Source organism: Thalassophryne amazonica, chromosome 7 (assembly GCF_902500255.1).
Source record: "Thalassophryne amazonica chromosome 7, fThaAma1.1, whole genome shotgun sequence".
Taxonomy (NCBI): domain Eukaryota; kingdom Metazoa; phylum Chordata; class Actinopteri; order Batrachoidiformes; family Batrachoididae; genus Thalassophryne; species Thalassophryne amazonica.
The window spans coordinates 35,677,709-35,705,583 of record NC_047109.1 but is presented as its reverse complement, the minus strand read 5'-3'; the positions used below and the strand labels follow the sequence as shown (position 1 = coordinate 35,705,583).

The following is a 27,875-nucleotide window of genomic DNA, read 5'->3' as shown; positions in this document are numbered from 1 at the left end:
GGGCAGCCAATGATGTTCTGGGGTGCTTTAATCCCTCTCTGCAGCGCTCTCCTGCCCCCAGCTGTGCAGCCCGCAAACCACAACATGATGCAGTATGACAAGACGTTTTCCACTGTGGTTCAGTTGAAGGTCCTCAGCAGGCCAGCAATCTTAAAAAAAATGCAGCCGCTGCTGGTGAAGAAAAAAAAAAAAAGCCCAGCAGCAGCTGCACTTTTTAAGACTGCTGAGAAAGTGCCACCTGGAGGCCGACCAGTGCTGTTCACAGACCTGAGCTGAATAATGAGGGTTTGTCTCCAACATCACATGTTTTGTCAGGATCATCTCAGGGAAGCACCATGGAACTGACTGTCACTGGGTTGTTACAGTGTTGTTTGTGACTCAGAGATAACAGCATGTGGGTCATAATTTCACAGTTTAGTGAAAACTGAAATGTGACACCAGCAGACAATTTAAATCTCCTACAGGTCTAAATACTTTGTTTTTGATGAGAGAGGGAATTTTAAAACTGTAAACAGGTAATCACAAATGTATTATTTGTGATTAAAAAAATCCAACTGTGCATCCCTTGTGGACACTGGCCTGTGTAGGCAGACCCACAGCTACTGTGTAGCAGGATCCTGCTGTGAGTCCAGTCACCTCTGTATTTAAGAGACAAACATCTGTTTAGCCCTGTCACTGACAACTATGATTATTTTAAAAATAAAAACAAATAATACAATTTTAAAACTGATGAGTTCATTAAAATTATTTTTCTACATTAAAGAAGAAGGCATGGAGGGTACCGTTTCCAGAAATAATTAGCTTAAAAGCTTATTACAAATGCCAGTATTTACAGGGGAAGAGATTCGGACCAGCAGCCACTCTGGCCCTTTGTTGTCAACTAATGCCTCTCCGCTCAAACGCATTAATTAGCTGGAGTTCAGTTACAATCAGACTGAGAAAACAAAGCCAGAAGACGGGGCATTAAGCAGATTAAGTGAATGTGTTTGTGTGGCTTGAGCAGACATACTGCATTAAAAGAAAAAGAAAAGCATTCTGGTCCAGGTATGTGAAAGTCAGTGTTGGAAATTTTAGGTCCCACATTACATCAGTATTCCTTCCATTTTGATTGGCAGCTGCTTCACGCCTTGCAAAAACAGAAATACAGACAAGTGCATTCTTGAATAACAAGGAGAAAACCTCAATCATCTGTTCAAGAGCAAAGAAAAACAGGCTCACCTCGTGAGACTTGGAGGTCTGAGCTACAAAGCCTCCCCCATGGAAGTGGATCAGGAGGCAGGGAGACGAGGGGCAGCAGTTGGTTTTCAAGCCCAGTGATAGAGAGATGGCGCCACTCTCAGACCGGGAAAGAGATAGCAGAGTCTCACTGTCCTGGAAAGATAAATGAATTGAGGAACAGAGAAGAATGCATCAGGAGAGCAGATGATGATTTCTATTGTCTACTGTAACCTTTATGTGATCATTTTGACACTAATGTCATTGTTATTGTATTTTTGGATGCTTATGGGAAAGATTCACTCACTGCTGTGAAGCAACTTGCTGCTAAAACCTTCCTGTGCCCACATAAACACACTACTTCCAGTTTATTAACAACTACAAGCATGGTGAGAGAAAGTAGGAGAGAAGGAACGCAAAAACTCCAGTGTTTTCTTGGAGTCTCATCTACAGTTTTGTAGATCTGGTTAAGTGCAATGTGACAGTGAGAGAGTGAGGGAGAGTAGGCGGGTGGGAGGTGTCCCCAGAGAATTAGAGAGGAACAGAAGACAAGACAGTGATACAGATGACAGAGTATAAAGGATTAAGTTCATGCAAATGACGATATGTGACTGTTTCCTGAAGCGGCATAGTGAGTGTGGCTGACATACTGTTAAACATATTTTAATTTACACAACTGCCACACTTCAGCCTGCTGACAAGGAGACAGAAGAGAAAAAGTATTCCAAAGTAGGTCACAGGAGAAAAAAAAAAATGAAAGAAAGAAAAAAAAAAAATATTGCCACAACACTTATACTAGGAGGAACTGGTGCAGGCGCACAACTAATTCAACAGGAATTTAAATTTAGCATGTAAATAAATTCTGTGGCGTTCTGTGCCTAATTTCCCACTGTGTCATTACAGTGCAAAGCCATGTAATGTATTTATTACCTGTCCTTCACGCAAGTCATAAGAGATGAGCCTCATCTGGACAGGGGCGGCCCCGATGTGAGCTGACGGTGGAGGAATGGTCACAGATGCTCTGTGGTTGGCTACCAGGGGAAGGTCAAAGGGCACAGGGGGCACAGAAAGAGCACGGTTGACCTTGACCTGAGTTGATGTCATACTGGCGAGACTCTGGAGGGAGAAGAAATTAATAAACCAGTGCAAAGATGGAGAGAGAAATAGCGAGAGAAGTAAAAAGGACAGGGTCTTACAAATCTAGCCAGGTCACAGAAGAGAATGAGAGATGAATAAATCATGAACACCACTGAATAAATTGAAACCCACTCTATTAACCCTCTGGAGTCTTGGCTATTTTTGTACGTTTTTGTGCTTTTGGTTTTACCTTCATAATTTATTTGTGTATTCTTTTTTTTTTTTTTTTTTACTTATTTGCTGACACAGACAGGGGAAGATGGAAGTCCCATCCGCAAAACGCATGCACGCGGGCGCACACACACTTCCCACCCACCCACCCACATGGAATTTGTGTGTCATCAAACCCACATGAAGTTCAGGATTGTGATTGGTTAGCTTCTAAGATTTCCACCAATGGAAACACCCCTTTCTCCTGCTGCAGTTGAGGGAGTTATGTTTTATTCCAGCCCTCTCTCTCTCCTCCAGCTAAAAGAGGAGGACATGAGTCGTTTTGCTGCAGCTGTCTGCAAAACAAGTAGCGAATATGAGAATATTATCCCCCCAAAAAACTTGCGTAAATTATTAATCATAGTTCAAGTTATACTTGGCCTATTAATAAAATTTAAAAACTGGTGTAGGTTGAAGTCTCCAAGTTCAACACACAAACAGACAGAGTGGAGCAGATTGTGTGCTACAGCCGCTTAATTAGGTCATGTCACTTTTGACGCGAGGGTGTGTCATTCGACTCCAAAGGGTTAATACCAGCTGCCTGTAGGTCAAAATGCATAATGATATAAAGGTAGTTCCATCAGAGCAAAGTAAAATATCCCAAACAGTTTTACATTTTAAAAACAGGGCAGCACACTTACTTTGTGTGCATGAATTATAGAAGATAAAGTGCAGATGGAGAAAAAAACAAAAAACAAAACTGTTGTGTAAGAGGTGTGCACTTTGATTGTAAAATCTAAATTAAATGCATCCACCCACCGATAGGAGCTCGGTCTCTGTAATGTTCCAAAAGGTTTTCCAGAAATGAACATCCAGGTTCTGGGTGACGCGTTCAAATTCTGAACCCCTCAGCTCTGGGTCGATGGCGTATTTCCCTGAGTTAAAGAAAGAGCTTGCAGCTACACCTGCCAGGAAGAAGTATTAAGTTTAAAAATGAGCAACTGCAACAAAAAAGACAATAGTGAAATTACACCAAATAGAGAGCAGTTATCAGAGAAATGCACAAAAAATAAAGGTTTCTGAACAGAGATATTCACTGGTGCGCTGGGTTCACAGCAACCAAAACCTATCCTGGGAATTGAGTCAGATGATATGTATTAAACTGTAAGTCAGGCTCGTCGGGGCGTGCTTGTGTCCTGGTTTCTCACTTTTTGATCTACATGTAAAGCTCTGAACAAACACCAAACTGTGGTGATCAGAGTCTGTGTCTTTTGTTTTTTATTGTGATAAGGTGTGTGAACTGTAAAATCCAGATAAACATTAATTCACATGGCCAAACCAAACTAGATCCACTGTGCTGGCCTCAAACAAAAGGGAACAACCAGAATACCATCACACAATATGTGATTGGATTTCTGTGGGCCCACAATAACAAATCGTAATGACATCTATGGAGGGATTGTTTATAGAAAGTTAAATACTGGCAACAATGGAAGAGAATGAGTTTACAAACTCATTCTCAGACGCAGAGCTCAAACCTCCACCAACACTAGTTTCCAATTCCTCAAATTTTTACCTTGGAAAAAATTTTCAAGGTCTAAGTCCTGTTAGAAGTGGCTATAAGTTAAAATCTAATACAAAAAAGACAGATCAAAAGGGCTCTTCCGTGTTAAAATTAAATATCCACTAAATCCGTAATATGGTTCAGATGGGGTCAAAGTTAGTCTATTCACAGAGTGCCACTTTGCACCTTACTGTCACAAATGAGAGTGATTGAGGCACTTTTAACTGAGATATAATGCAAAATGACATCAATCGGCTTTTCAATATTAAATTCAATTGTCCACAATATCCACAATCTGGATCAGATCCGGACCAGCCTTTGTCAGGTGATAGTGAGTGCCAGTCCTCACTTTCAAATATGAGAGTGACTGCGGCACGTTGGATTAAGCTATAATGTAAAATATACATAAAATAGGGTTGTTAATGTTAAATTTAAGATTTAAGATTCGGTGTCGCAGACCAAACAGTCCCCCTAAAAATTGGTCCGTCCTGCCTCCACTGCGCATGCGTCATTTCGAACCACAACAGCACGTCTGAGACAGTCTCTTCACCCAAAGCAATCAAAGGGAATAATGTGATTGTTAACCATCAGATGGCAAATGAAAACCTCTTAAATCATTCTAAAGTCAGTTTTAAGCAGAAACAAGGTAATATTCCATGACGCTTTGAAATGAGACGTGCAGTGAACACAGCATCTAGCACCCCATGTAGCCACGATGCTCTGATCGCTTCCTCCATCTTTTATGATGAAATAATGCTGAATTTATGTGGAAATGATTGTTGTACAAAAGCTTCAGATATCTGACGCTGAGACAGATGATGACTGGGTGCAGTTTGAAGCAGAAACGAGGTGATAATCCGTGACCGCTGATGACACATGCACAGTGAAGGCAGGGCTGACCGATTTTTTTTTTTTGGGGGGGGGGGGGGGGGGGAAACCGTTCGGTCTGTGACTCTGGATCAAACTGTCAGTCGATAAAGGATACCATCCTACATAACACTCTCAAATATGAAAGATATTCAATCTTTCTGACAGTTAAAATACAATATGATACACTTTATTGCCCCCAAAGGGAAATTTGTCTTGGACTTCAAGTGCTCTGCAAACATTTCTGTCTCAAAAATCAATAAATACAACAAAACAGTACACTGCTTGCATGCCCATAGAAAATTCATCAGCATATTGCACATTTCTCATAATATAATTTACAATTAAAACAACATAATAAAACAGATAAAAAGCAGATTAAAACAGATAAAGTCCACACCTTACTTGTACACATGCGCGCGCACACACACACATATGCATACAAATGTCTGTGCATAAAGCCCTTAACACTGCTCCTGGACAAGACCTGCAGATTCAAGAGTCTAACTGAGGTAGGAACAAAAGAGTTCTTGTATGTGTTCAGTCTGCACTTGGGGACTTATGACTTTTTGAAAATTTGTTCAATGTTAAAGTATAGAGACTTTTCCCATTTTCCAAGATTTTTCCTGACTTTGACCTTGGACCTTGAAAATTGAATCAGTTCTTGCCTATCAAGATATGAATCCTTTGCAAAAAAATCATAACAGTATATGAAAAATTGTGGGTTACAGGCTGTTCACAGACAGACACAGTTTTCACCCCTGTTTGTTCAAACAGGGGTGAAACATAACCTTCACCCAACTTCACTGGCGGAGTAAAAAGTCAGATCAGAGCCAAATCACGAGTTTTGTGATAAGTTGCACTCCTTGTGTGATAACTGTACTACACACACACACACACACACACACACACACACACACACACCTGGTAATGCAGTTTACAGAACAGAGAACCATTCAGAAGAACAAACTAAGGGATTAACTCAGTGGCACTCACTACAGCAGACTATGTTGAAGGAGGGGTGGGTGGGGCTGAAGGGGTGACGGCACACTCACCGTATGGCGCAATACCTCCTGCTTCCACTGCGGTGCAGCAGAAAGCATAAGGAGACCATGAGAATCAAACTGTTTTTATGTTATATGTAATATTTACAAAGGTTTATCTGTGCATGTGCTTGTGTGTACTACTGTGAATGTCCTTCCAACTCTTCTTCTGTATATAACTGTGTGCATGTTCAAAACATTTTCCAACAGAACAAGCACAACATCCACTCCTACACAGTACAAATGATGAAAGTACATCTTCAACCCAAACACACACCATCAAAAGGTGCACAGTCTGGGTCCAAGTCACTTTGTAGCTGAGCCACAGCTACCATCTGTGAATGAGAACGAAGTGGTAGCATGAGAAGAAATGCAACTGCACAGAGTATGATGCTGACCTATTCCTGAGTGGTGGCGTCTGTAGTTTTCTCCAAAGGCCACAAGGCCGATAGCAACGGTCTGCAGAAAGGGCCGGATAGCTGGAGTGAACTGGGGGAGAGACAGGGGGGTGGGGGTGGAATCAAACATATACATTACAAACAGTATTTGTCTGAGTGTGCATTTGTCTTTTGTGACATGTCTACAATGGGCTTGAGATCGATCACTACCAAGACGTATGTGCAGCAACTTGAGCAGTCAAAATTTTCTTGTTGAGAGGACATTATAAATGTATTTATGACAGCTTTTTAATAGGAAGCATCCCAAGTGAGGCCAAGACTGTAGACTATACATTAGTGCATCTCAAAAAATGAGTATCATGTAAAAGTTAAATTATTTTTAAATTAGTTATTTCAGAAAGTGAAATTTTTATATGTTCTAGACTTTATAAAGTACAATGTTTCAGCATTTTTTAAATTAAATTATGATCATTATGGCCTAAAAAAATAGAAAAAAGTATCTCAAAATATCAGAATATTTAATAAAAGAATTAAAAAAAAAAAGTGTTACAGGCACTGTAACAACACAGTTTCAGCTAGGAAAATGGGCATGGCCAAACTCTTGTATCAAGGCCAGAATTTAAAAAAAATCTTTAAAACCCATCGAGAGTGTTTTAAAGCTACCTATGAGCTACCCTTGTACCAAATTTCAGCTCAATATCTTTAAAAACTGCTGACCAAGGACTCTAGGTGCCAGTTTCAAATATGGCTGCCAGGGCAGCCATATTTGTAATCAGATCAGAATGCCTTGAACAAACTTTGGTGTCCTCATGGGTAGGAACATGCACACCAAGTTTCAGCTCCATTGGTCCAGCAGTTTCGGAGAAGATGTTTACACACCAAGACAACGGACAGACAACCCACGGCATAAGCCCACCAAACCTTCGACCAGTCAAGGAACTGCAACTTTTGGCATTTCCAGGAGGACCTCAGCTGACGCCATCAAAGTTTATCACTTGGGTGTCTCTCATGTTCCTCTACAACACTGGTATAAACCAGCATAGTAACACGATGGTCAGCAAACACTCACAGATTTCAGGTGCAAAGTCGAGCTGTCAACAGAAATCAGCATCTTCATAAAGATGTCAGCATATAGAAGCATGAAGTCCTCTAAAATCTCCTGGTAAATGGCTGTGTTGACTTTGGACTTGATAAAGCACACAGTGGACCAACACCAGCAGATTACATGGCCCCCACATTATCTGACTGTGGTAACATCGCACTGGATTTCAAACAATTTTGACTCTGTGGCGCTCCACTCTTCCTCCAGACTCTGGGACCTTGATTTCCAAATGAAATGCTAAACTTACTTTCATCTGAAAGAGGATTTTGGACCACTGACTGCCAGTTCAGTTCTTTTTCTCCTTAGCCCAGGTAAGATGCTTCAGACATTGTCTCTGGTTCAGGAGTGGCTTGACAGGAAGAATGTGACACTAGCCAATTTCCTGGACACGTCTGTGCATGTTGGCTCTTGATGCACTGACTCAACCCTCAGAACACTCCTTGCGAAGCTCTCCCAAGTTTTTGAATTGGCTTCGCAAGGAGTATTCTGATAAATATGCCTGAAATATTTTAAATGTAATGAGTCCACAATATATAAAATTTTCACTTTCTGAAATTTTTTCATAATATTCTAAATTTTTGAGATGCACCTCTACCACTACTCTCCTTAAAATTAAATGGGACCACATAAAAGTGGTTATAACTTCGGCAATGTCCACAATGTTAATAAGTAAGTAGTAAATGCATTGAAATTAAAGTTGTAGCTGTATTTTGAGCTTATTTTTACTGTGCTTTCAACTCCAATATGCTATTGTAGACATTCAACAAAAAATTATTGTATCTATAAATATGTACAACCAACTGTAATACTAAATTATCTACAGGCCTATAATAAGATTACATATTATTCCTTCTGTTCATCAACCACCTCTTTCTACAACAGTACTTTACAGATTTTAGCCGGGAAGCTGTAAAATGTTACCATATTAAGTGACCTATGTGCCCTTTGTCAGTTTCCAGCACTGCAGATATGGACAAATTAAATTACCTTATATTATGCGCTAAGCAGTGCTTAATTTGAGGGGGAGCAAGCCGGAGCGCGCTCCGGAACCTCGGACGCGGGCTCCGGAACCTCTGACGTTGGCTCTGCCAGCTATTTATACTGGATCCGTGATCCGCCACCTCTCTTGACTAACAAAATATATATATAAAAAAAATAATAAGTCACCGCGATTGCTCTCACTGCCACTCACACCGCCCCCCTGTCTGCTGTGCGGAATTGCGCCAAATCTGGCAACAGGTCCAGAGGCTACGCTCGCTGTTTTGATCCGGATGCTGACCGTAGCCGCAGAGCTCCGTGGCCACCGAGAGAGGACTTGGATTCTTTGCGGGTTCCGCATCCGTAGCCCCGGCGGCAGTGAGTGAAGGGAGAGCCGTGCATTGTGTTCTGCGTGTATCTGTTTATAATCTTCTCGCACAGAAGAAAAAAAGAGTGTTTACACAAGAGAGAAAAGTGAGAAAATGTTAATGCCTGTTTGAGAAAAGTGTGTAGTGAGGGGTTTTACAGCCTTAAAACATCTATAATAAGTGTAAAAAATAGCGCTGACTACTTCGCGGATTTCATTTATCGCGGGTTATTTTTAGAACGTAACTCCCGCGATAAACGAGGGACCACTGTACATCATTAAACAGGAATTTGTAATCTATCCGGATTTGGTGTGACTAGTGTTATTAGGCCTACAATACATGCCCAGTTTATTTTCGGTGTGGCGCACAGCGTTGTTCGCAAGCCTCACCCTTCTTTTTTTTTTCTGCACCGGAGCCACCCATCCTCTGCGCTCCGGGACCTCCCACTTTACAAATTAAGCACTGGCGCTAAGTGAAGGGTTTTGAAACTGAAGCTGGTTTTCATTATCATCACCTTGTATTTCTCAAACATGTTTCATCACAGAAAATAAATGTATACTTATACTTTAGCCCAGTCACCTTTAGCTGCTAACCTTTTTTTTTTTTTTTTTTTTTTTTTTTTTTTTTTTTTACACAACTGATTATTTGCTGCAGTCCTTTCTTGTTCGCCTCCACGTCTTGCATGCTTTCCAAAAATACCCTTTCCACCTGCCTACCCATACACACCTGAAAGCCCAAGCAACGGCCATAGAAGCACCCCTTGTACATGGATGAGTATTCACGTAAGAAGCTCTCGCTGAGGCCACTTTCATCCAGGAAAAAGAGGTTGCCATGGTTGTTGTCATGCAGCATGCGCTGGGCGAGGTACAGTAGGGCACGAAGCTGGCACAGAGCACTGCAGTAGGCCTCTATCTCCCTTGCGTTGTGGGCTACTCGAAAGAAGATGCTGCGGCGGTTGGCAGCAATATAGCGCCCCTTGTGGATGATGTGAAGAAGACAGCAACGTACCACCTGAAAATGCATCATGAATCAATATATCAATAAACAGAATCTTATCAGTATATTTATCAATTTATTTTTGGGGCAGAGTTGGAAGAGTCCTTAAATTTGAAAGCCGCCCTGTAAGCTCTTTAACAGATTCATCCTTGAAGCCCTAAGGGTATTGATTTTACCATACCTCAAGAAATTCCCCTTTTAAAAAAGGTACTTTCTTTTGTTATAAAGCCCATGTGCTGCAAATCAAAAATGTTCAGAACAAGCTCAGCATTCTGAATGTCAGACATACACCTTTGCCTGGAACACTGTCAATCCAGTATAATCTGTGGGGGGGGGGGGGGTATGTCTCTCACAGTGGACATGCACCAAAGATGAAAATTTCAGACCCCTCCATGATTTCTAAGTGGGAGAACTTGCAAAATTGCAGGGTGTTCAAATGTTTATTTTCCTCACTATATATATATACAGTGAGGAAAAGTATTTGATAAGTATTATTCGGTGGGACCCAAGCTATACTCTCAGTGTGCTCATGCTGTAATTAAGATTAGTTTAACTTGAGGGGGGGGAAGTTGTGGTAGTGTTGGTATTGTACTTTAGTCAGGGTAGCATGCTGAGGAGGAGGAGGAGCAGGAGGAGGAGGAGGAGGATTAAAAATGTGTAAATCCAGAGGCTGAAAAACAGAAGAGCATTTATTTGCAGCTCCACTCCATTCATTTAGCAGTGGGCTCCAGCCACCTGAAGGTCATGATGTTTCATCAATAACTGTGGAAGATAAAGTACAGCGAGTACAGTGGAGATAGATATTCTGCAGCTGGAAGAATATATCCAATCTGATTCACAGCCTAAAATCAATCTGTGAAATAAATGTAGTGAGGCTGAAACAAAGTGATATCAAGGCACAGAGGTGCTGGTGAGCAGTGTGTTGCAGCTTGTGGAGAATCTTGATGAGAACATATTACTGTACTTGAGATTAGAATGACCAAACCAGCACTGCAACAAATGAAAACACATATTTAAAGCCTACCACTGCAACTAAACATCACAGACGGACAAAAAAAAAAAGTCACATTAGCCACCTTTTCAGTAAATTAAGCATTTCTCCAAGTGCCACTAAAAATGCCCCAAAGACAGTAATGTGATACATTCCACAAAAATCTGTTTTCCGTTGCGTGTTGTGTGTGCTCAAGGGTTACTATACATGGGAAATCTGCTGGTTGTCATGTGTTTCAGTCTTATTCCACCACAGCGTGTGGGTATGACACATCATCAGCATACCAGTGGATTGGACATGTCTCAAAGCAACTGTCTGAGTCCAGATGCAAAATTCCGTGGCATGCCATCACAAAACTAAAAACCAGACCTTTCAAAGCTAAATTTTGCATGTTGCAAGAAATATGCCTGGTCTACATGTACAGCCATTCATTAAACTATGGTACTGAAAAACATACAAAAACATGGTTTAGCAAAATATGAATATTTAAAAAATATTTTAACGTCTACCTTGACAAGGGAACGATAGCCATTGGCAGGTACGTGTGGGTCAAAGTCAAAGTCTTGATATACGGCAGCAAAGCCACAGACAACAGGCTCCAGGTTGCGAGCGTGCTCTTGGATCACGTTCATGGTGTGCACCAATCGTGCTGCATCGCCTCGTGACCCCTTTGCACCCGCTGAGAAGAAATCGATGTTGTCATTGCACATGCTGTACAAGGCCTCAAACAGTGCCCTTGTGTCCAACACTACAAGAGAAATAAGACACAGAGAAAAGGTAAGTGTTGACACATACTCCATTTGCGCAGGGGTGCATGTGCATAACAGACCTGTTCAAAATGTCAAATGTTACAAAATCTTTTGGGCCACATGCTGTTCTTGTTCCACTAATAAAATAAAAGATCTGTGTCAAATTTTATTGTAATCGGACACTGTTTAGGGGTCTCCCACAAAGCAACACTTTTCCACAAACAAGCAATGTAGTAATCCAGTAATTCCAGCAATGTACTCCTCTGGGTGACCAATCAACCACCGGTTTTTGCGATTAGAAGCCATCACATGTACCTGTAAAAGAAAAATAACGGCATCAGAGTCTTCTCCCGTTAGGATGACGCTGCCTTGCCAGTGGAGGGAGAGAAAATATGTCACTCTGGGGGACCTCTAAATATTATCTGATTGAGTTCAAATTTGGTCAAGTGGAACAAAAACAACATGCGGCCTTAAGTCTCTCACAACTTTTATTTTTTCACTATATAACATGAACAGCCCTCGTGCATAAGTCATCATCTGATAGAAAATCCACCCTGGTGGTCCCATATGCATTCATCCGCTGTTTTCACAAGTATAGGACAATTTCTTTTTCCATTTTTAAATTTAAACTGTGATCCCAGAGGGCAGTGTGCATTCAGTAAATCTAAAGGGAGCACTGTGATCCCAATACAAGCCCAATTCTAATTAGCATATACATAATTTCCATTTCTCTCACACACACACAAACACATATATATACTCAACAAAAATATAAGCGCAACACTTTTGGTTTTGCTCCCATTTTGTATGAGATGAACTCAAAGATCTAAAACTTTTTCCACATACACAATATCACCATTTCCCTCAAATATTGTTCACAAACCAGTCTAAATCTGTGACAGTGAGCACTTTTGTTGAGATAATCCATCCCACCTCAGGTGTGCCATATCAAGATGCTGATTAGACACCATGATTAGTGCACAGGTGTGCCTTAGACTGTCCACAATAAAAGGCCACTCTGAAAGGTGCGGTTTTGTTTTATTGGGGGGGGGATACCAGTCAGTATCTGGTGTGACCACCATTTGCCTCATGCAGTGCAACACATCTCCTTCGCATAGAGTTGATCAGGTTGTCAATTGTGGCCTGTGGAATGTTGGTCCACTCCTCTTCAATGGCTGTGCGAAGTTGCTGGATATTGGCAGGAACTGGTACACGCTGTGGTATACGCCGGTCCAGAGCATCCCAAACATGCTCAATGGGTGACATGTCCGGTGAGTATGCCGGCCATGCAAGAACTGGGACATTTTCAGCTTTCAAGAACTGTGTACAGATCCTTGCAACATGGGGCCGTGCATTATCCTGCTGCAACATGAGGTGATGTTCTTGGATGTATGGCACAACAATGGGCCTCAGGATCTCATCATGGTATCTCTGTGCATTCAAAATGCCATCAATAAAATGCACCTGTGTTCTTCGTCCATAACAGATGCCTGCCCATACCATAACCCCACCGCCACCATGGGCCACTCGATCCACAACATTGACATCAGAAAACCGCTCACCCACACGACGCCACACACGCTGTCTGCCATCTGCCCTGCACAGTGTGAACCAGGATTCAACCGTGAAGAGAACACCTGTCCAACGTGCCAAACGCCAGCGAATGTGAGCATTTGCCCACTCAAGTCGGTTACGATGATGAACTGGAGTCAGGTCGAGACCCCGATGAGGACGACGAGCATGCAGATGAGCTTCCCTGAGACGGTTTCTGACAGTTTGTGCAGAAATTCTTTGGTTATGCAAACCGATTGTTTCAGCAGCTGTCCGAGTGGCTGGTCTCAGACGATCTTGGAGGTAAACATGCTGGATGTGAAGGTCCTGGGCTGGTGTGGTTACACGTGGTCTGCGGTTGTGAGGCTGGTTGGATGTACTGCCAAATTCTCTGAAACGCCTTTGGAGACAGCTTATGGTAGAGAAATGAACATTCAATACACGAGCAACAGCTCTGGTTGACATTCCTGCTGTCAGCATGCCAATTGCACGCTCCCTCAAATCTTACGACATCTGTGGCATTGTGCTGTGTGCTAAAACTGCACCTTTCAGAGTGGCCTTTTATTGTGGGCAGTCTAAGGCACACCTGTGCACTAATCATGGTGTCTAATCAGCATCTTGGTATGGCACACCTGTGAGGTGGGATGGATTATCTCAGCAAAGGAGAAGTGCTCACTATCACAGATTTAGACTGGTTTGTGAACAATATTTGAGGGAAATGGTGATATTGTGGATGTGGAAAAAGTTTTAGATCTTTGAGTTCATCTCATACAAAATGGGAGCAAAACCAAAAGTGTTGCGTTTATATTTTTGTTGAGTGTATTTTTGTTTCTGCTGTTGAGTAATCCCCCACAGTCTGGTTCATGGTAGCTAAGTGAGTGAAAAGTCTTAAGGAACGCATCAAATTAAATGATGTAAATCCAGTCTAAGCAGGGAAAAATCCACAGAGATCAAGACAAACAAGAGCAACAAAGGAGAAGATGAAGAAGAAAAAGCAGAGGAACGTGGCTACGTCACACCAATGGACAGAACCACTGATTAGTTTAACAAGAGAAAAACATACACACAGCACATGGACACGATACATCACATGTAAACCTCAGCACAGCAAACACACCCTGTCCCTCTTTGATCCAGACCAGCTTTAACTACCTCACATCAGCGTTTCCACCACACTCAACTCTGCAGACAAGCTGAAACAGGGCTCCAAGTGGCAACTAAAATGGTCACCTTCGCGACTGACTTTAATTCTGCAAATTTTTTTTGTGCCCCCACCCAAAAAAAAAAAAAAAGTATTCAGCACTGGTGTTATTATTGACTATCTGAAAACTTTTAATACAAGCTAAGAACCTAAAAGCTAAAGCGTCTCAAATCATGTTTGAGTTTAAAGGGGATAGAGAATCAAAATCATCTTTTTCATGTTTTTGGTGTTAGTTCAGAGTCTCCCTGCTGCGGGGAAAACACACGAAGTGCCAGCAAGTTTCAGAACCTCTGTTTCAAGTATTTCTCCTTTTTTGAATTGCCCCTAGAAAACAGGCCAATCCATTTTTGAGAGAAAACTTACGTCACTTTTTCACCAATAGCCCCTCCCCCCACACACACACCCACCCCCTTTCACACACACCCCTTCGAAATTAATTATTCATAAGGTTGTGCCCACCCATTCGTAACACTCGAAGAGAAGCAATGGCGAGCTACAGGTGTGCTTTCCCAGGCTGTTTTAGTGGACTACGATCTTCCCATGGAAAGCAATGTACGCGATCACTGGCTTTTTTTAATTTTTAACTGCATCCCCAGTACATACAACCACCGACTATTTCTTTGCTCTGCGCATTTCACGGAGGACTGTTTCACAAACCTTGCACGATTTCGAGCTGGCTTCAGTCGGCATTTAATACTCAGTAGAGGGTCAGTTCCGACTCTGCGACAAAAATCAACCCCAGCAATCAGTACAGCCTGTGAGTATCACATTTTCTTTTGTTTTAAATTTGTGTTGCGCCATATTCCTGTTGTAAGAATTGCACGTTAGCTCTGGTTTGTTCCTCTAAAGGGAATGAGCTAACCCCTTAGCAGCTAGGGATGTGTATCGAGAACCGGTTCCTTGTGGGTATCATTAAGAAATGACTCGATCCACCCACATCAATAAGCTTTGTGCTTAACGATTATGTTATTGGTCCTTCAGAGTGGCCGTTGTTTTGGGGGTGTTTGTCAGGAAAATGATAATTTCTGTATTGATTACAGACCCTGCAGCGGGTCCGTAAACAACTTTTCTGCAGCGCAGCTTTGCTTTGAACCTTGAACCAATCGAAGCAGTGCTTCGCAGATTGAAGCAATGCTTCGATTATTCTTTCTTTTGCTTAATTTTCTCCTGCTAAAACCCTAAAGAGCATACGTCTGTGAGTATTATTTACCTTTTCTATGTTAAACCGACCTGTTATGTTCTTCTGAAACAGTTGATAGATGTATTTTATAACTTAAAAACGGGAGCGATGCTAACGCGTTAGCATGTCTATGGCATTTTCAATGTTAAAAGTTAGCATTGCAGCTGTCATCACATTCGGGTGCATTTGTTTTCAAATTGTAATATTTCTTAAATTAATTTTTATTTATATATTAATAACCTAATGATTATTATATACAATTTTAGAGAAAGAGGCAAAAAAAAGACCTGAATAGAAACACAACAGAAAATATAAAAGCAATGAAAATAAATAAATAATGCTTTCTTTTCAGTGAGCGCAAGGGCAGCCAATCAAACAACGGCAACCGATCAGCGCCACCTACTTGCATTTCATAATGACGTTGCCATATAAGCTCCGAAACAACGCCATTAAAGGCAAACGAGGCATTCTAAACCCAGCATAGTAACATAGCTGTTTCAGAGAGCCTTTTAGGAAGGTTCTGAGCCATTACAGACCCAACCAATGTTTTTGGGGGCTACATATCACATCACAGAACAAGGATTAATGCCCCATTCAACCTCTCTCTATCACCTTTAATGACTGCATGTTTACGAAGACAACTGCACTTATTACATTACACGTTGCACAACTATTCCAAAAAGAAATAAAAAATAAATAAATAAATAAAAAAACATGCTGCAGAGTAAATTCATCCGACGCCAATGACAATTAAACATTTATTGAAAAAAAGTTTACATTTACACTCTCTCACTGTGTCAAAGTGATCCCTGTGGCTCAGCTTAAAGATACTGTGTGTAGACTTTTGAACAAGGCAGCAAATGCTATATCCATCCAAAATCAATTTGTTATTAACATTATTAATGACTAATATATAACACGACACAAAATATAACAAAATAATGAAATATGAAGTGTGCATCACATTTAAAATGAAATTGACTAAAGTTGTGGCTCTTAGTACAATAGTTTAAAAAAATTACAAATCTTGAATTATTTATTTTATTTTGCTTCAATTTAACTTTTTCCAATCCATTCTGAAAGTGCAAAAAAAAAAAAAAAAAAAAAAAAAAAAAAAACAACTACATCACCTGTACCTACATCTGTTTGATTTCAATGTATCAAACAGCGTTGTGGATTTACTTTTGTTTATGTTGCTTAGTTTTTAAATATAAAACTACATAACCTTAAACACACTTTGCTTTCATGGTGTCATTTGCCACCTTTCTTAGCACACTGCAGCAAATTAGCAGCTCTATGGATTGAATTCAGCGACATGCAAGGCGGCTTTGCTGCTTCGAGGTGCTGGGACTCGGGGTCGGTGTCGCAGACCGAACGGTCCCCTAAAAATTGGTCCGCCCTGCCTTCACTGTGCATGTGTCATTTGGGACCACAGCAGCTTGTCTGTGACTGAGTCTCTACATCCAAAGCAATCAAAGGGAATAAAGTGATTATTAACCATCAGTTGACAAGGTAAAACCTCTTAAAATCATTCTAAAGTCAGTTTTAAGCAGAAACGAGGTGATAATCAGCAAGTCGCTACTGATGCTTTGAAATAACGGAGGCGCAGTGAACGCAGCATCAGAAGCTCATCTGGCTGCAGTGCTCTGATCGCTTCCTCCATCTTGAATTATGAAATAATGCTGAATTTATGTGGAAATGATTGTTGTACAAAAGCTTCAGATATCTGTCACTGAGATAGATGACGACTGGAGTGCAGTTTGAAGCAGAAACGAGGTGATAATCCGTGAACCACGGCTGAAGCACAGAAATGACGCATGCGCAGTGAAGGCAGGGTGGACCAATTTTTAGGGGGGACGATTTGGTCGGCGACACCGGGCTGTGGGACTCACATTTTCAATACCTAGTTTGTCCAGGACTCAAGAGGCCAAAACCTCTAATGCAAACCCTGGCCAAACCAGAGAAAGGGGAAGCATTAGTGATAACTTTGTCAAAAATATGTGCACAAATTTTTTTATAACTCATTCCACTGAGAGACTGACACACAAACCTGAGGCATTTCACTGATTGCGTTCAGCAATTTACATTGCAGGTTGCCCAAAACTGTTCAGACAGATGCAAAACAAAGAAAAGAGGCAAAGTGAAGAACTGACGTAAGTAAAAATGGAACCAATATACTCATTTTCTACCCATAGAAACTGACTGAATCCCCCATCTGATATTTTGGGAGTTGAGCACATGTAGTCCATTAAAAAAAAACAAAAAACAGACTCCTTTCAAACATCAAACAGGGCATCCCTCAAAATCATGTCAAAATATTTGCTGCAAAAAGTGGAATTTTTCAAACCGCTTGATTTAACATTTTGTTATAGACTTAGATTATTACTAAAAGTAGCACAGTCTCAAGACATGCTGCACCAGACCTCCTGGCGACGTGGCTCAGTCACATTGCTTCAGCTGCTGGACTCGATGAACACACCCAGAGAAATCCACCCTTAATAAGTTTCCCAATGCTATTCAACTTCAGTTAGTACTTACAAATAGCCTACAGTCTATGAAAAGCACAACAATGACTTGACATGTCCAGAAGAATGTTTTTCTAGTTTCTACGTTGCTCCTATTGGTGTGTTTACACATAGGCTTGACGTATTACAAATGTCATATATGTGTCATTCGTGGCACATTCCTGACATTCTTAACGTGACTTCTGAATCATCTGAATAGGTTTCTTAATAGTGCGTGTTTGTGCATGACATTCCTGATTTTCGTGGAGCATGTTTTTTGTCGGTCAAAAAAAATCTTACACGAATGTCACACACCACCCTCATTTCGCCTCATGTCATGGAGGTCGCAACCGAGCGTGCTGATCCATCTTGATTAGCGGTGATTAGGGATGTGAATCTTACAACAACTCACGATTCAATTTGATTCCGATTCTTGGGGTGACGATTCGATTCAGAATCGATTTTCGATTGAAAGAGCTCTGAGAAATAGTTACATTACTTAAAAATGTTTAAGAAAATGCAGCTTTACAAGGTTAATCAAGTGAATCTAAAGATGTAAATTTACTTATCTGCTTTGCTCGTTCAGAGTTGGCTGGCAGTTTAGCGAAGTGATGGAGTGTGCTCTGGTCAGTAGTCGGCAGAGACCGCTGCTCCGCTTCTTTTAGCTCCGGGTGATGGCGTGGTATGTGGGCTTGCAGACTTGAAGTGTTTCCAAAGTACTTGACTTTCATTTTGCAGATTTTGCACACTGCATAAGTCATGTCAAGCTCCTTCTTACACAGCAAATAATAAAATCCAAAATGCGCCCAAACATTTGCCTTCAGCAAAGACTATGCTGGCTGAATTAGGTCTTCGTCCGCCATGCTAAGCTGCAGCTCACGAATGTTTGAAGCACGCCGGACCCTCCCCTCGTGGGGACGCTGTAGTACGGAGGCCATTGCCTGACAAACAGTACATGCAGCGATTAAGCAAGAAAATGTTTAAAAAAAAATTGCTTTTTAAAAATTGATTCTTGGACGTTTTTCCAGCACCCCTAGTGGTGATCCTTAATAGAGCATGACAGCGTTCTTCTCTGACGTGTGCACAATTAAATGCTGCTGCACCACATTCAGTTTCATTGCTGTAGTATGCTGAAGAAGGACAGTGACTCCAAGATAGCTAAAAGTCTCATTCCAATGCTCATTAGCATGCTCCTGCAGGTGTTCCACCTGCTGCATGTGCCTGATGTTTGGGAAAACGCACAAGACGAGAGCCGCGTGGAGCCACACATATGGCTCTATCTCCGTCTCCTCCTCCTCTGTGCGCCACTCCATGGCACAGAGCCCAACTAAGCATGCAGTCACAAAGTTCTTCTGCTGTGGCTTTTGAGGAGCAAACTGGAGCGATCTGAACTGTTCAGCAACTGACGGTTGGATGAATATGGGGGTGTGTGTGGAGACAATTCGCCTCATTCACGTGACAGAAATGAGCGATAGCGTGCAACAGCGCGCAACAACGCGAAACATTATTCTTGACCGTAACAGGTTGCAGCAGTTCCTGAGGACACCTGATGCCTCTGCCTCAAAGCATCACATTCGTGAACAGCGGCCAAGAATGTATACTTCGTGGGATTCGTGACTTGCCGTTGTTATGTGTAAACGCACCTTTAGTCTCTGAGTTTCCTCTGATGACGAGCCTTGATCAACTTCATAAACTAACTTGTAGAAATTATAAACAACAAAACATAACAGGATGAGCACTCAAGACTACAGGCACAATTACAAGATTGCAACCTATCGCCTCGTGCATATATCTGGATCCAAAAGCCGGAAATCCGGCTCAGGCCAGGAAAATACCAGGCCTGTATTTATAGAAAAAGTTTCCTTCACACCCCCTTAACACCCTCCACCCCCATACACACCAGTACATTGGTCATTTGCCAGAAAAAAGTTTGCAACTATAATGTTTTTCATTACAACTTTTACTTCCTAACAGGAAGGCCACATGCAAAGGTCCAAAATCCTATATTTTCCCTGAAGGCTTTTCTATATAAAGCAAGAATCAGTGATTTTTTAGAAAATTAGTCTGTCTCAATTTATTTTTCATCTTTATTGGGTCACACATTGCTCCAGAAATATCATGTGCCGGTGAGAATGCGTGACAGAGTGGGGACCGCCCATTCTCAATTACTTTCGTTCACAAGGCGGAGGTAACGGTTTAGAAAGCTTTTTGTTCCATATTGCTCTCAATGATGAAGATCAAATGGACCAAACGGGGGACAGCTTGACAGTGTAGAAGCAAAGTGGTGTACAGCCTTTCAGGTTTGAGCCAGAAAGTTCAGAAGGAGAAGATTCAGGCGATGAATCCGACCAAAACAACAGCAGTGACAACGAACAAGGAGGTGGAGGCAGGCGACTGAAAGATCTGTGTTGGTTAATAATTTGGTTGTGTAATTGTTAATGTTATTTTCCTAAGCACAATTTTAAATGGGTAAAACACTGAACCCAGGGCCTTCAAAGTTTCATGTTGAAACAGCTGTATGATCAAATGAAGCCTCTGACAGGCTGCATTAACAATATGCCCCCTAGAAGATTTTACTGTAGCATGTGGTGTGTACACTGTTGGATTTACAGGATTTAAATATGAACATCCCTTTCACATACCTTTCAAATACCTGTACCTTCTGGGTAAACGCTGGTGGTGGTGTCCATCTTCAGGGACTTGGCTAGCCCCATGGCGTACTGCATCGTTTATATAGCTGGTGTCAATGAAATGGCAGCTACATACAGTAGTGTTCAGAAAAATAGTAGTGCTATGTGACTAAGAAGATTAATCCAGGTTTTGAGTATATTTCTTATTGTTACATGGGAAACAAGGTACCAGTAAATTCAGTAGATTCTCACAAATCCAACAAGACCAAGCATTCATGATATGCACACTCTTAAGGCTATGAAATTGGGCTATTAGTAAAAAAAAGTAGAAAGGGGGGGGGGGTTCACAATAATATTAGTGTGGCATTCAGTCAGTGAGTTCGTCAGTTTTGTGGAACAAGTAGGTGTGAATCAGGTGTCACCTATTTAAGGATGAAGCCAGCACCTGTTGAACATACTTTTCTCTTTGAAAGCCTGAGGAAAATGGGACATTCAAGACATTGTTAAGAAGAACAGCGTAGTTTGATTAAAAAGTTGATTAGAAAGGAGAAAATCTATACCCAGGTGCAAAAAATTATAGGCTGTTCATCTACAATGATCTCCAATGCTTTAAAATGGACAAAAAAAAAAAAAAAAAAAAAAAGACGCGTGGAAGAAAACGGAAAACAACCATCAAAATGGATAGAAAAATAACCAGAATGGCAAAGGCTCACCCATTGATTAGCTCCAGGATGATCAAAGACAGTCTGGAGTTACCTGTAAGTGCTGTGACAGTTAGAAGATGCCTGTGTGAAGCTAATTTATTTGCAAGAATCCCCCGCAACGCCCCTCTGTTAAATAAAAGACATGTGCAGAAGAGGTTACAATTTGCCAAAGAACACATCAACTGGCCTAAAGAGAAATGGAGGAATATTTTGTGGACTGATGAGAGTAAAATTGTTCTTTTTGGGTCCAAGGGCTGCAGACAGTTTGTGAGACGACCCCCAAACTCTGAATTCAAGCCACAGTTCACAGTGAAGACAGTGAAGCATGGTGATGCAAGCATCATGATATGGTCATGTTCCTACTATGGTGTTGGGCCTATATATCGCATACCAGGTATCATGGATCAGTTTGGATATGTCAAAATACTTGAAGAGGTCATGTTGCCTTATGCTGAAGAGGACATGCCCTTGAAATGGGTGTTTCAACAAGACAATGACCCCAAGCACACTAGTAAACGAGAAACAAAATTAATGCCTCGCAGATGTGATGAAATCATGAAAAACCGTGGTTATACAACTAAATACTAGTTTAGTGATTCACAGGATTGCTAAAAAAGCAGTTTGAACATAATAGTTTTGAGTTTGCAGCGTCAACAGCAGATGCTACTATTATTGTGAACACCCCCTTTTCTACGTTTTTTTACTAATAGCCCAATTTCATAGCCTTAAGAGTGTGCATATCATGAATGCCTGGTCTTGTTGGATTTGTGAGAATCTACTGAATCTACTGGTACCTTGTTTCCCATGTAACAATAAGAAATATACTCAAAACCTGGATTAATCTTTTTAGTCACATAGCACTACTATTATTCTGAACACTACTGTATCAGGGCTTGACACTGCCATTTGCCCGCTGTCTCAACTGCGATATGGCCCACTTTCGGGCCACTATGGGCTCATATAATTTATAAAGTGATGGCCCGCTCGGGCCATTACAAATACTCGCAAAATTCTATTTATTTTACCTTTTTTTCCCCCGCATGAAAGTCAAATTTCTTCACATCTCCGTGTCATCAAGCTTCAGCGAGTCCACCATGTTTGTTTTTGTCTTGCACCCTGCTCCTGAGTCTCACGCAGAGTCTCACGCATGCATTTCTTTGACCTGACATGTATGTTGTCCATGCCTGGAGTGTGCACTGAACAGGGTTATTCAAGAGACTATAGCTCAACACAATTTCCCTCCACTTTTTTTCCTCCCCTCCCTCATCTCCACAATTCCTTATTAGTATAGCATATGCCAGAATCCATTAATGCTCCACACCCAAACAGCTGGTGGCGGTAATGCACCATGTTGGTTCGCAAACCACCAATAAACTCAAAAGAAGAAGAAGAAGAAGAGGAGTGTGCATTCAGCCTTTACCATTATCAATCTTTGGCAATCTTCCTGAGCATCTTTAAATTCTCAGAGCGGGAAGCTGCAGGAAATGAAAAAAAAGACGCAAACAGAACTCTCTGAATGAATGAAACTCTAATACATTTAAATTAAGAAGCAAGATGAAGAATAATTAAGGGAGAGAGACAGTTTCTACAAGAAAAATAAAAGAAAGAGATGCTTTGTTCCCACATAGCCACAGAAATGGCCCCAGGTCGGCCATGACGAAGAGAAGAATTGTTTTCTGCACAATAGACCTCCTGTGTGGTCCTGGTTCCCAAAACGCCGCACGCCAAGGAACCGGCCCACTACAGACCAGTTGCCCTGACCTCCCACCTCATGAAGACCATGGAACGGCTCGTCTTGTCTCACCTCCGCACCATGGTGAGCGACACCCGGGAGCCACTGCAGTTCGACTACAGGCCCAACATCGGAGTAGATGACGCTGTCATCTACCTACTGCAACGAGTGCTCACCCATGTGGAGACCAGCGGGAGCGCTGTGAGAGTCATGTTCTTTGATTTCTCCAGCGCCTTCAACACTATCAGACCGGCACTGCTGCGGGGGAAAACTGGAGGACGCAGGTGTGGATGGACATCTCGTCGACTGGACCATCGACTACCTCACTTAGCGCCCGCAGTACGTGCGACTGCACGGCTGTCAGTCTGAGGTGGTAAGGTGCAGCACCAGGGCCCCCTAGGGTACCGTCCTCTCGCCTTTCCTCTTCACCCTCTACACCTTGGACTTCACCTACAACACAGACAGCTGCCACCTCCAGAAGTTCTCTGACGACTCCGTAATTGTGGGTCACTTGTCTGAGGGGAACGAGCTGGAGTACTGGTCGGTCATCACAGACTTCGTGGACTGGTGTGAGCACAACCACTTGTGTCTCAACACCAGTAAGACAAAGGAGATGGTGATCGACTTCAGGAGGAAACCATCACCTCAACCACCGGTGAACATCCAGGGGGAGGACATAAAGACTGTGGACAGTCTCAAATACCTGGGTGTTCATCTCAACAGCAAACTGGACTGGACTCACAACACCGACGCCCTGTACAAAAAAGGTCAGAGTCGCCTCCACCTCCTGAGGAGACCGAGATCCCTTGGAGTGAGAAGGCATCTGCTTAAGACCTTCTACGACTCTGTTGTAGCCTTAGCTCTCCTCTATGCAGGGCCCCGGGTAGCACAGAGGGGGAGAGAAAGAGACTGAACAATCTGGACAGGAAGTCCAGCTCTGTCCTGGGCTGTCCTCTGGAGTCTCTGGAGGAGGTGGCTGAGAGGAGGGTGTTAATCAAGCTCAAATCCATCATGAACAACTCCTCTCACCCTCTGCACCGGACTGTAGTGGAGGTGACCAGCTCGTTCAGTGACAGACTGAGGCACCCTCAGTGCAAGAAGGAACGATACCGCATGTCATTCCTCCCTGCTGCTATATATATATATATATATATATATATATATATATACATACATACATATATATACACACACACACACACACACATACACATACATACATACGTGGGTGCGTATGTATATATGTATGTGTGTATACATGTATGTAAAGTAAGTCCCTTCGGCTGCTCCCTTGTTTGCAGTCGGGGTCGCCACAGCAAATCCAAGGTGGATCTGCATGTTGAATTGGCACAGGTTTTACGCCGGATGCCCTTCCTGACGCAACTCCACATTACATGGAGAAATATGGCAGGGGTTGGGATTTGAACCCGGAGCCTTCTGAACTGAAACCAAGCGCATTAACCACTTGGCCACCACCTGCTGTGTGTGTATATATATATATATATATATATTCTATTTCTACCTCATTTCTTATGTCTTGTACTGTTACAAGCATTATTATCATTGCTTATCTTGCACACGCTGTTTAATGAACATTTTCCTCTACTTGCACCCACCTTGTGTGTTTTCTTAAGAACTGACGTAACATGTGAATTTCTCCTCTGTGAGATCAATAAAGTTTATCTTATCTTATCTTATATGCAGGGCTTACCCATTGTATTCCGACAAGTATGTAAAGTATATGCTTTGTCCTGGTAGACCCTGGCTGTTTTGAAGCTACATTAAAGGTTTAACCAGCTTGCCTTTGTGGAATACCAGCACTCTGATTGCTTTAATACGAGGGCTGTCCGTAAAGTATAGGTCCTTTTTATTTTTTCAAAAACTATATGGATTTCATTCATATGTTTTTACGTCAGACATGCTTGCACCCTCGTGCGCATGCGTGAGTTTTTCCATGCCTGTCGGTGACGTCATTCGCCTGTGAGCACTCCTTGTGGGAGGAGTCGTCCAGCCCCTCGTCGGAATTCCTTTGTCTGAGAAGTTGCTGAGAGACTGGCGCTTTGTTTGATCAAAATTTTTTCTAAACCTGTGAGACACATCGAAGTGGACATGTTTCGAAAAATTAAGCTGGTTTTCAGTGAAAATTTTAACAGCTGATGAGAGATTTTGAGGTGATTCTGTCGCTTTAAGGACTTTTCACGGTGCGAGACATCGCTCAGCGCTCTCAGGCAGCGTCATCAGCCTGTTTCAAGCTTAAAACCTCCACATTTCAGGCTCTATTGATCCAGGACGTCGTGAGAGAACAGAAGTTTCAGAAGAAGTCGGTTTCAGCATTTTATCCGGATATTCCACTGTTAAAGGAGATTTTTTTTAATGAAAGACGTGCGGACGGGTCCGCGCGTCGGGACGCAGCCGACGCGGCGCGGCGGCACAGGAAAAACACCTCCGTGTTGATAACCATTTGTAAAATCCAGGCGGCTTTTGATGGCTTTCAGTGGAGTGAGTATATGAGAAATTGTTTATCAGCTGGAGATGTTCCAACTTGTCCTCAAGGCTTCCAACAGAGGTGTTTTTCCTGTGGCGGAGCGTCGCGGCGGCTGCGAGCCGACGCTGCAATCCGCCCGCACGTCTTTCATTAAAAAAAATCTCCTTTAACAGTGGAATATCCGGATAAAATGCTGAAACCGACTTCTTCTGAAACTTCTCTGTTCTCTCACGACGTCCTGGATCAACAGAGCCTGAAATGTGGAGGTTTTAAGCTTGAAACAGGCTGATGACGCTGCCTGAGAGCGCTGCGCGACGTCTCGCACCGTGAAAAGTCCTTAAAGCGACAGTATCACCTCAAAATCTCTCATCAGCTGTTAAAATTTTCACTGAAGACCAGCTTAATTTTTCGAACCATGTCCACTTCGATGTGTCTCACAGGTTTAGAAAAAATTTTGATCTAACAAAGCGCCAGTCTCTCAGCAACTTCTCAGACAAAGGAATTCCGACGAGGGGCTGGACGACTCCTCCCACAAGGAGTGCTCACAGGTGAATGACGTCACCGACAGGCGTGGAAAAACTCACGCATGCGCACAAGGGTTCAAGCATATCTGACGTAAAAACATATGAATGAAATCCATATAGTTTTTGAAAAAAACAAAAAGGACCTATACTTTACGGACAGACCTCGTATTATTATTATAATTATTGTTGACTTTATATGAGGATATTTTGTATCCCCAGTTATACAGCTTCATGATGAAGCGGTATAGAGGAGGATTTCCTTATAAAGAAGACCTGAAAGTTCAGCTACAATTTGCCAGAAGGTAACTCTAATGCTACGTTTAAACATAACGACGACAAGTCACGAATGCCACGAAGTACACATTCTTGACCGCTGATCATGAATGTGATTATTCGGGGCAGAGGCGTCAGGTGTCCTCAGGAACTGCTGCAACCTGTTACCACGCATTACGATTAATGGCACATGTTGCCGGAGAATTATCAGGAACCATTACGCACGTTCAAGAATAGTGTTCCGCGTTGTCACGCGCTATCGCGCGTAACAGCGCATCGTTAAGTTCTGTCACATTGTGAATGAGGTGAATTGTCTCCACACACACACCCATATTCATCCAACCGAATTCAGATCGCTCCAGTTTTTCAGAAGAACTTTGACTGCATGCGTAGTTGGGCTCTGTGCCATGGAGTGGAGTGGCACAGAGAGGAGGAGGAGGACAGCGCCAGATGTGTGGCTTCATGCGGCTGTCGTCTCGCCCATTTTCCCAAACATCAGGCGCATGCAGCAGGTGGAACACCTGCAGGAGCGCGCTGAAGAGCACTGAAATTTGACTTTTAGCCGACTTGGTGTCAGCAATCAAACTGAATGCGGTACAGCAGGGTTTAATTGTGCGCGCGCTTCTTCCTCCGCCGGACTGGAGAAGGTGCAGAGATGTCTGGCTGCACGCGAGTCTCCTCTCGCTCCTCTGGTTCAGACTCGTTCTCCCGCTCATCGGTTACTGAGGAGGTTCAGCAGGAACTGTGGAACGACATTTGGAGCAGAGTTTAATTGTGCGCACGTGACAGAAAACGGATCCGTCGTGGCGCGCAGTGAAATGTGACGCCGCGTTACAAATCGTGTCAAAACTTGACAGTTTCCGTGTCACTTCGTAATAACGCGTGATAGTTTGGGCTACAAGAACCATCACAGGAACCACTACGAATGTTGTCACGTTCTATTAAGGATCACTACTCATCAAGACGGATCAACACACTCAGTTGTGACCTCCACAACGTGAGATGAAATGAGGGTGCTGTGTGACATTCATGGAAGATTTTTTGACAGGCAAAAACATGCTCCACGAATATCAAGAATATCACACACCAACACGCACTATTAAGAAACCTATTCAGATGCGTTAAGTCACATTAAGAATGTCAGGAATGTGTCACGAATGACAGATAAATGACATTCGTAACGCGTCTTGCTTATGTGTAAACGCACCTTAAGATGAAAGCCCAGGAATTAAGTACTTTTATTTATTAATATAACATATTCTCCACAGTTTTGTACATACTTTTTTTTTTTTTTTTTTTTTTTTTTTTTACATATAATCTCTATCTACTACATACTTATATATATTTTTTTTTTTTCTTTTTTAATTTTCACTCTGAACATGCCTTTTTCCATTCCGTTAAATTTTGTTTCTTTTCTTCCCCAAACTTTTCAAGTTGCATGTGGTTTACTCAGGTGTATATTTACACTGAAAGGCTTGCACCTTACCTTTACCATTGTACTTGTTAGAATGACAATAAAATGTCTGATCTGTA

The 27,875-nt window shown here is 42.2% G+C and overlaps 1 protein-coding gene and 1 long non-coding RNA gene across 2 annotated transcripts in view; one reads left to right on the top strand and one right to left on the bottom strand.

Moving 5' to 3' along the window:
* The window catches only part of lipeb (lipase, hormone-sensitive b), a 90,738-nt gene that overhangs the window by 43,404 nt on the left and 19,459 nt on the right, over positions 1-27,875 (bottom strand). Inside the window, 6 exon segments of the mRNA XM_034174011.1 lie at positions 1,219-1,371; positions 2,146-2,331; positions 3,322-3,467; positions 6,375-6,465; positions 9,549-9,833; positions 11,319-11,557. Of these exon segments, the coding sequence (XP_034029902.1) occupies positions 1,219-1,371; positions 2,146-2,331; positions 3,322-3,467; positions 6,375-6,465; positions 9,549-9,833; positions 11,319-11,557 (1,100 nt within the window).
* LOC117513777 lies at positions 1,286-7,291 on the top strand. The gene is made up of 3 exons (XR_004561712.1): positions 1,286-1,296; positions 5,953-5,958; positions 7,135-7,291. It is a non-coding gene; the product is annotated as an uncharacterized LOC117513777 (long non-coding RNA).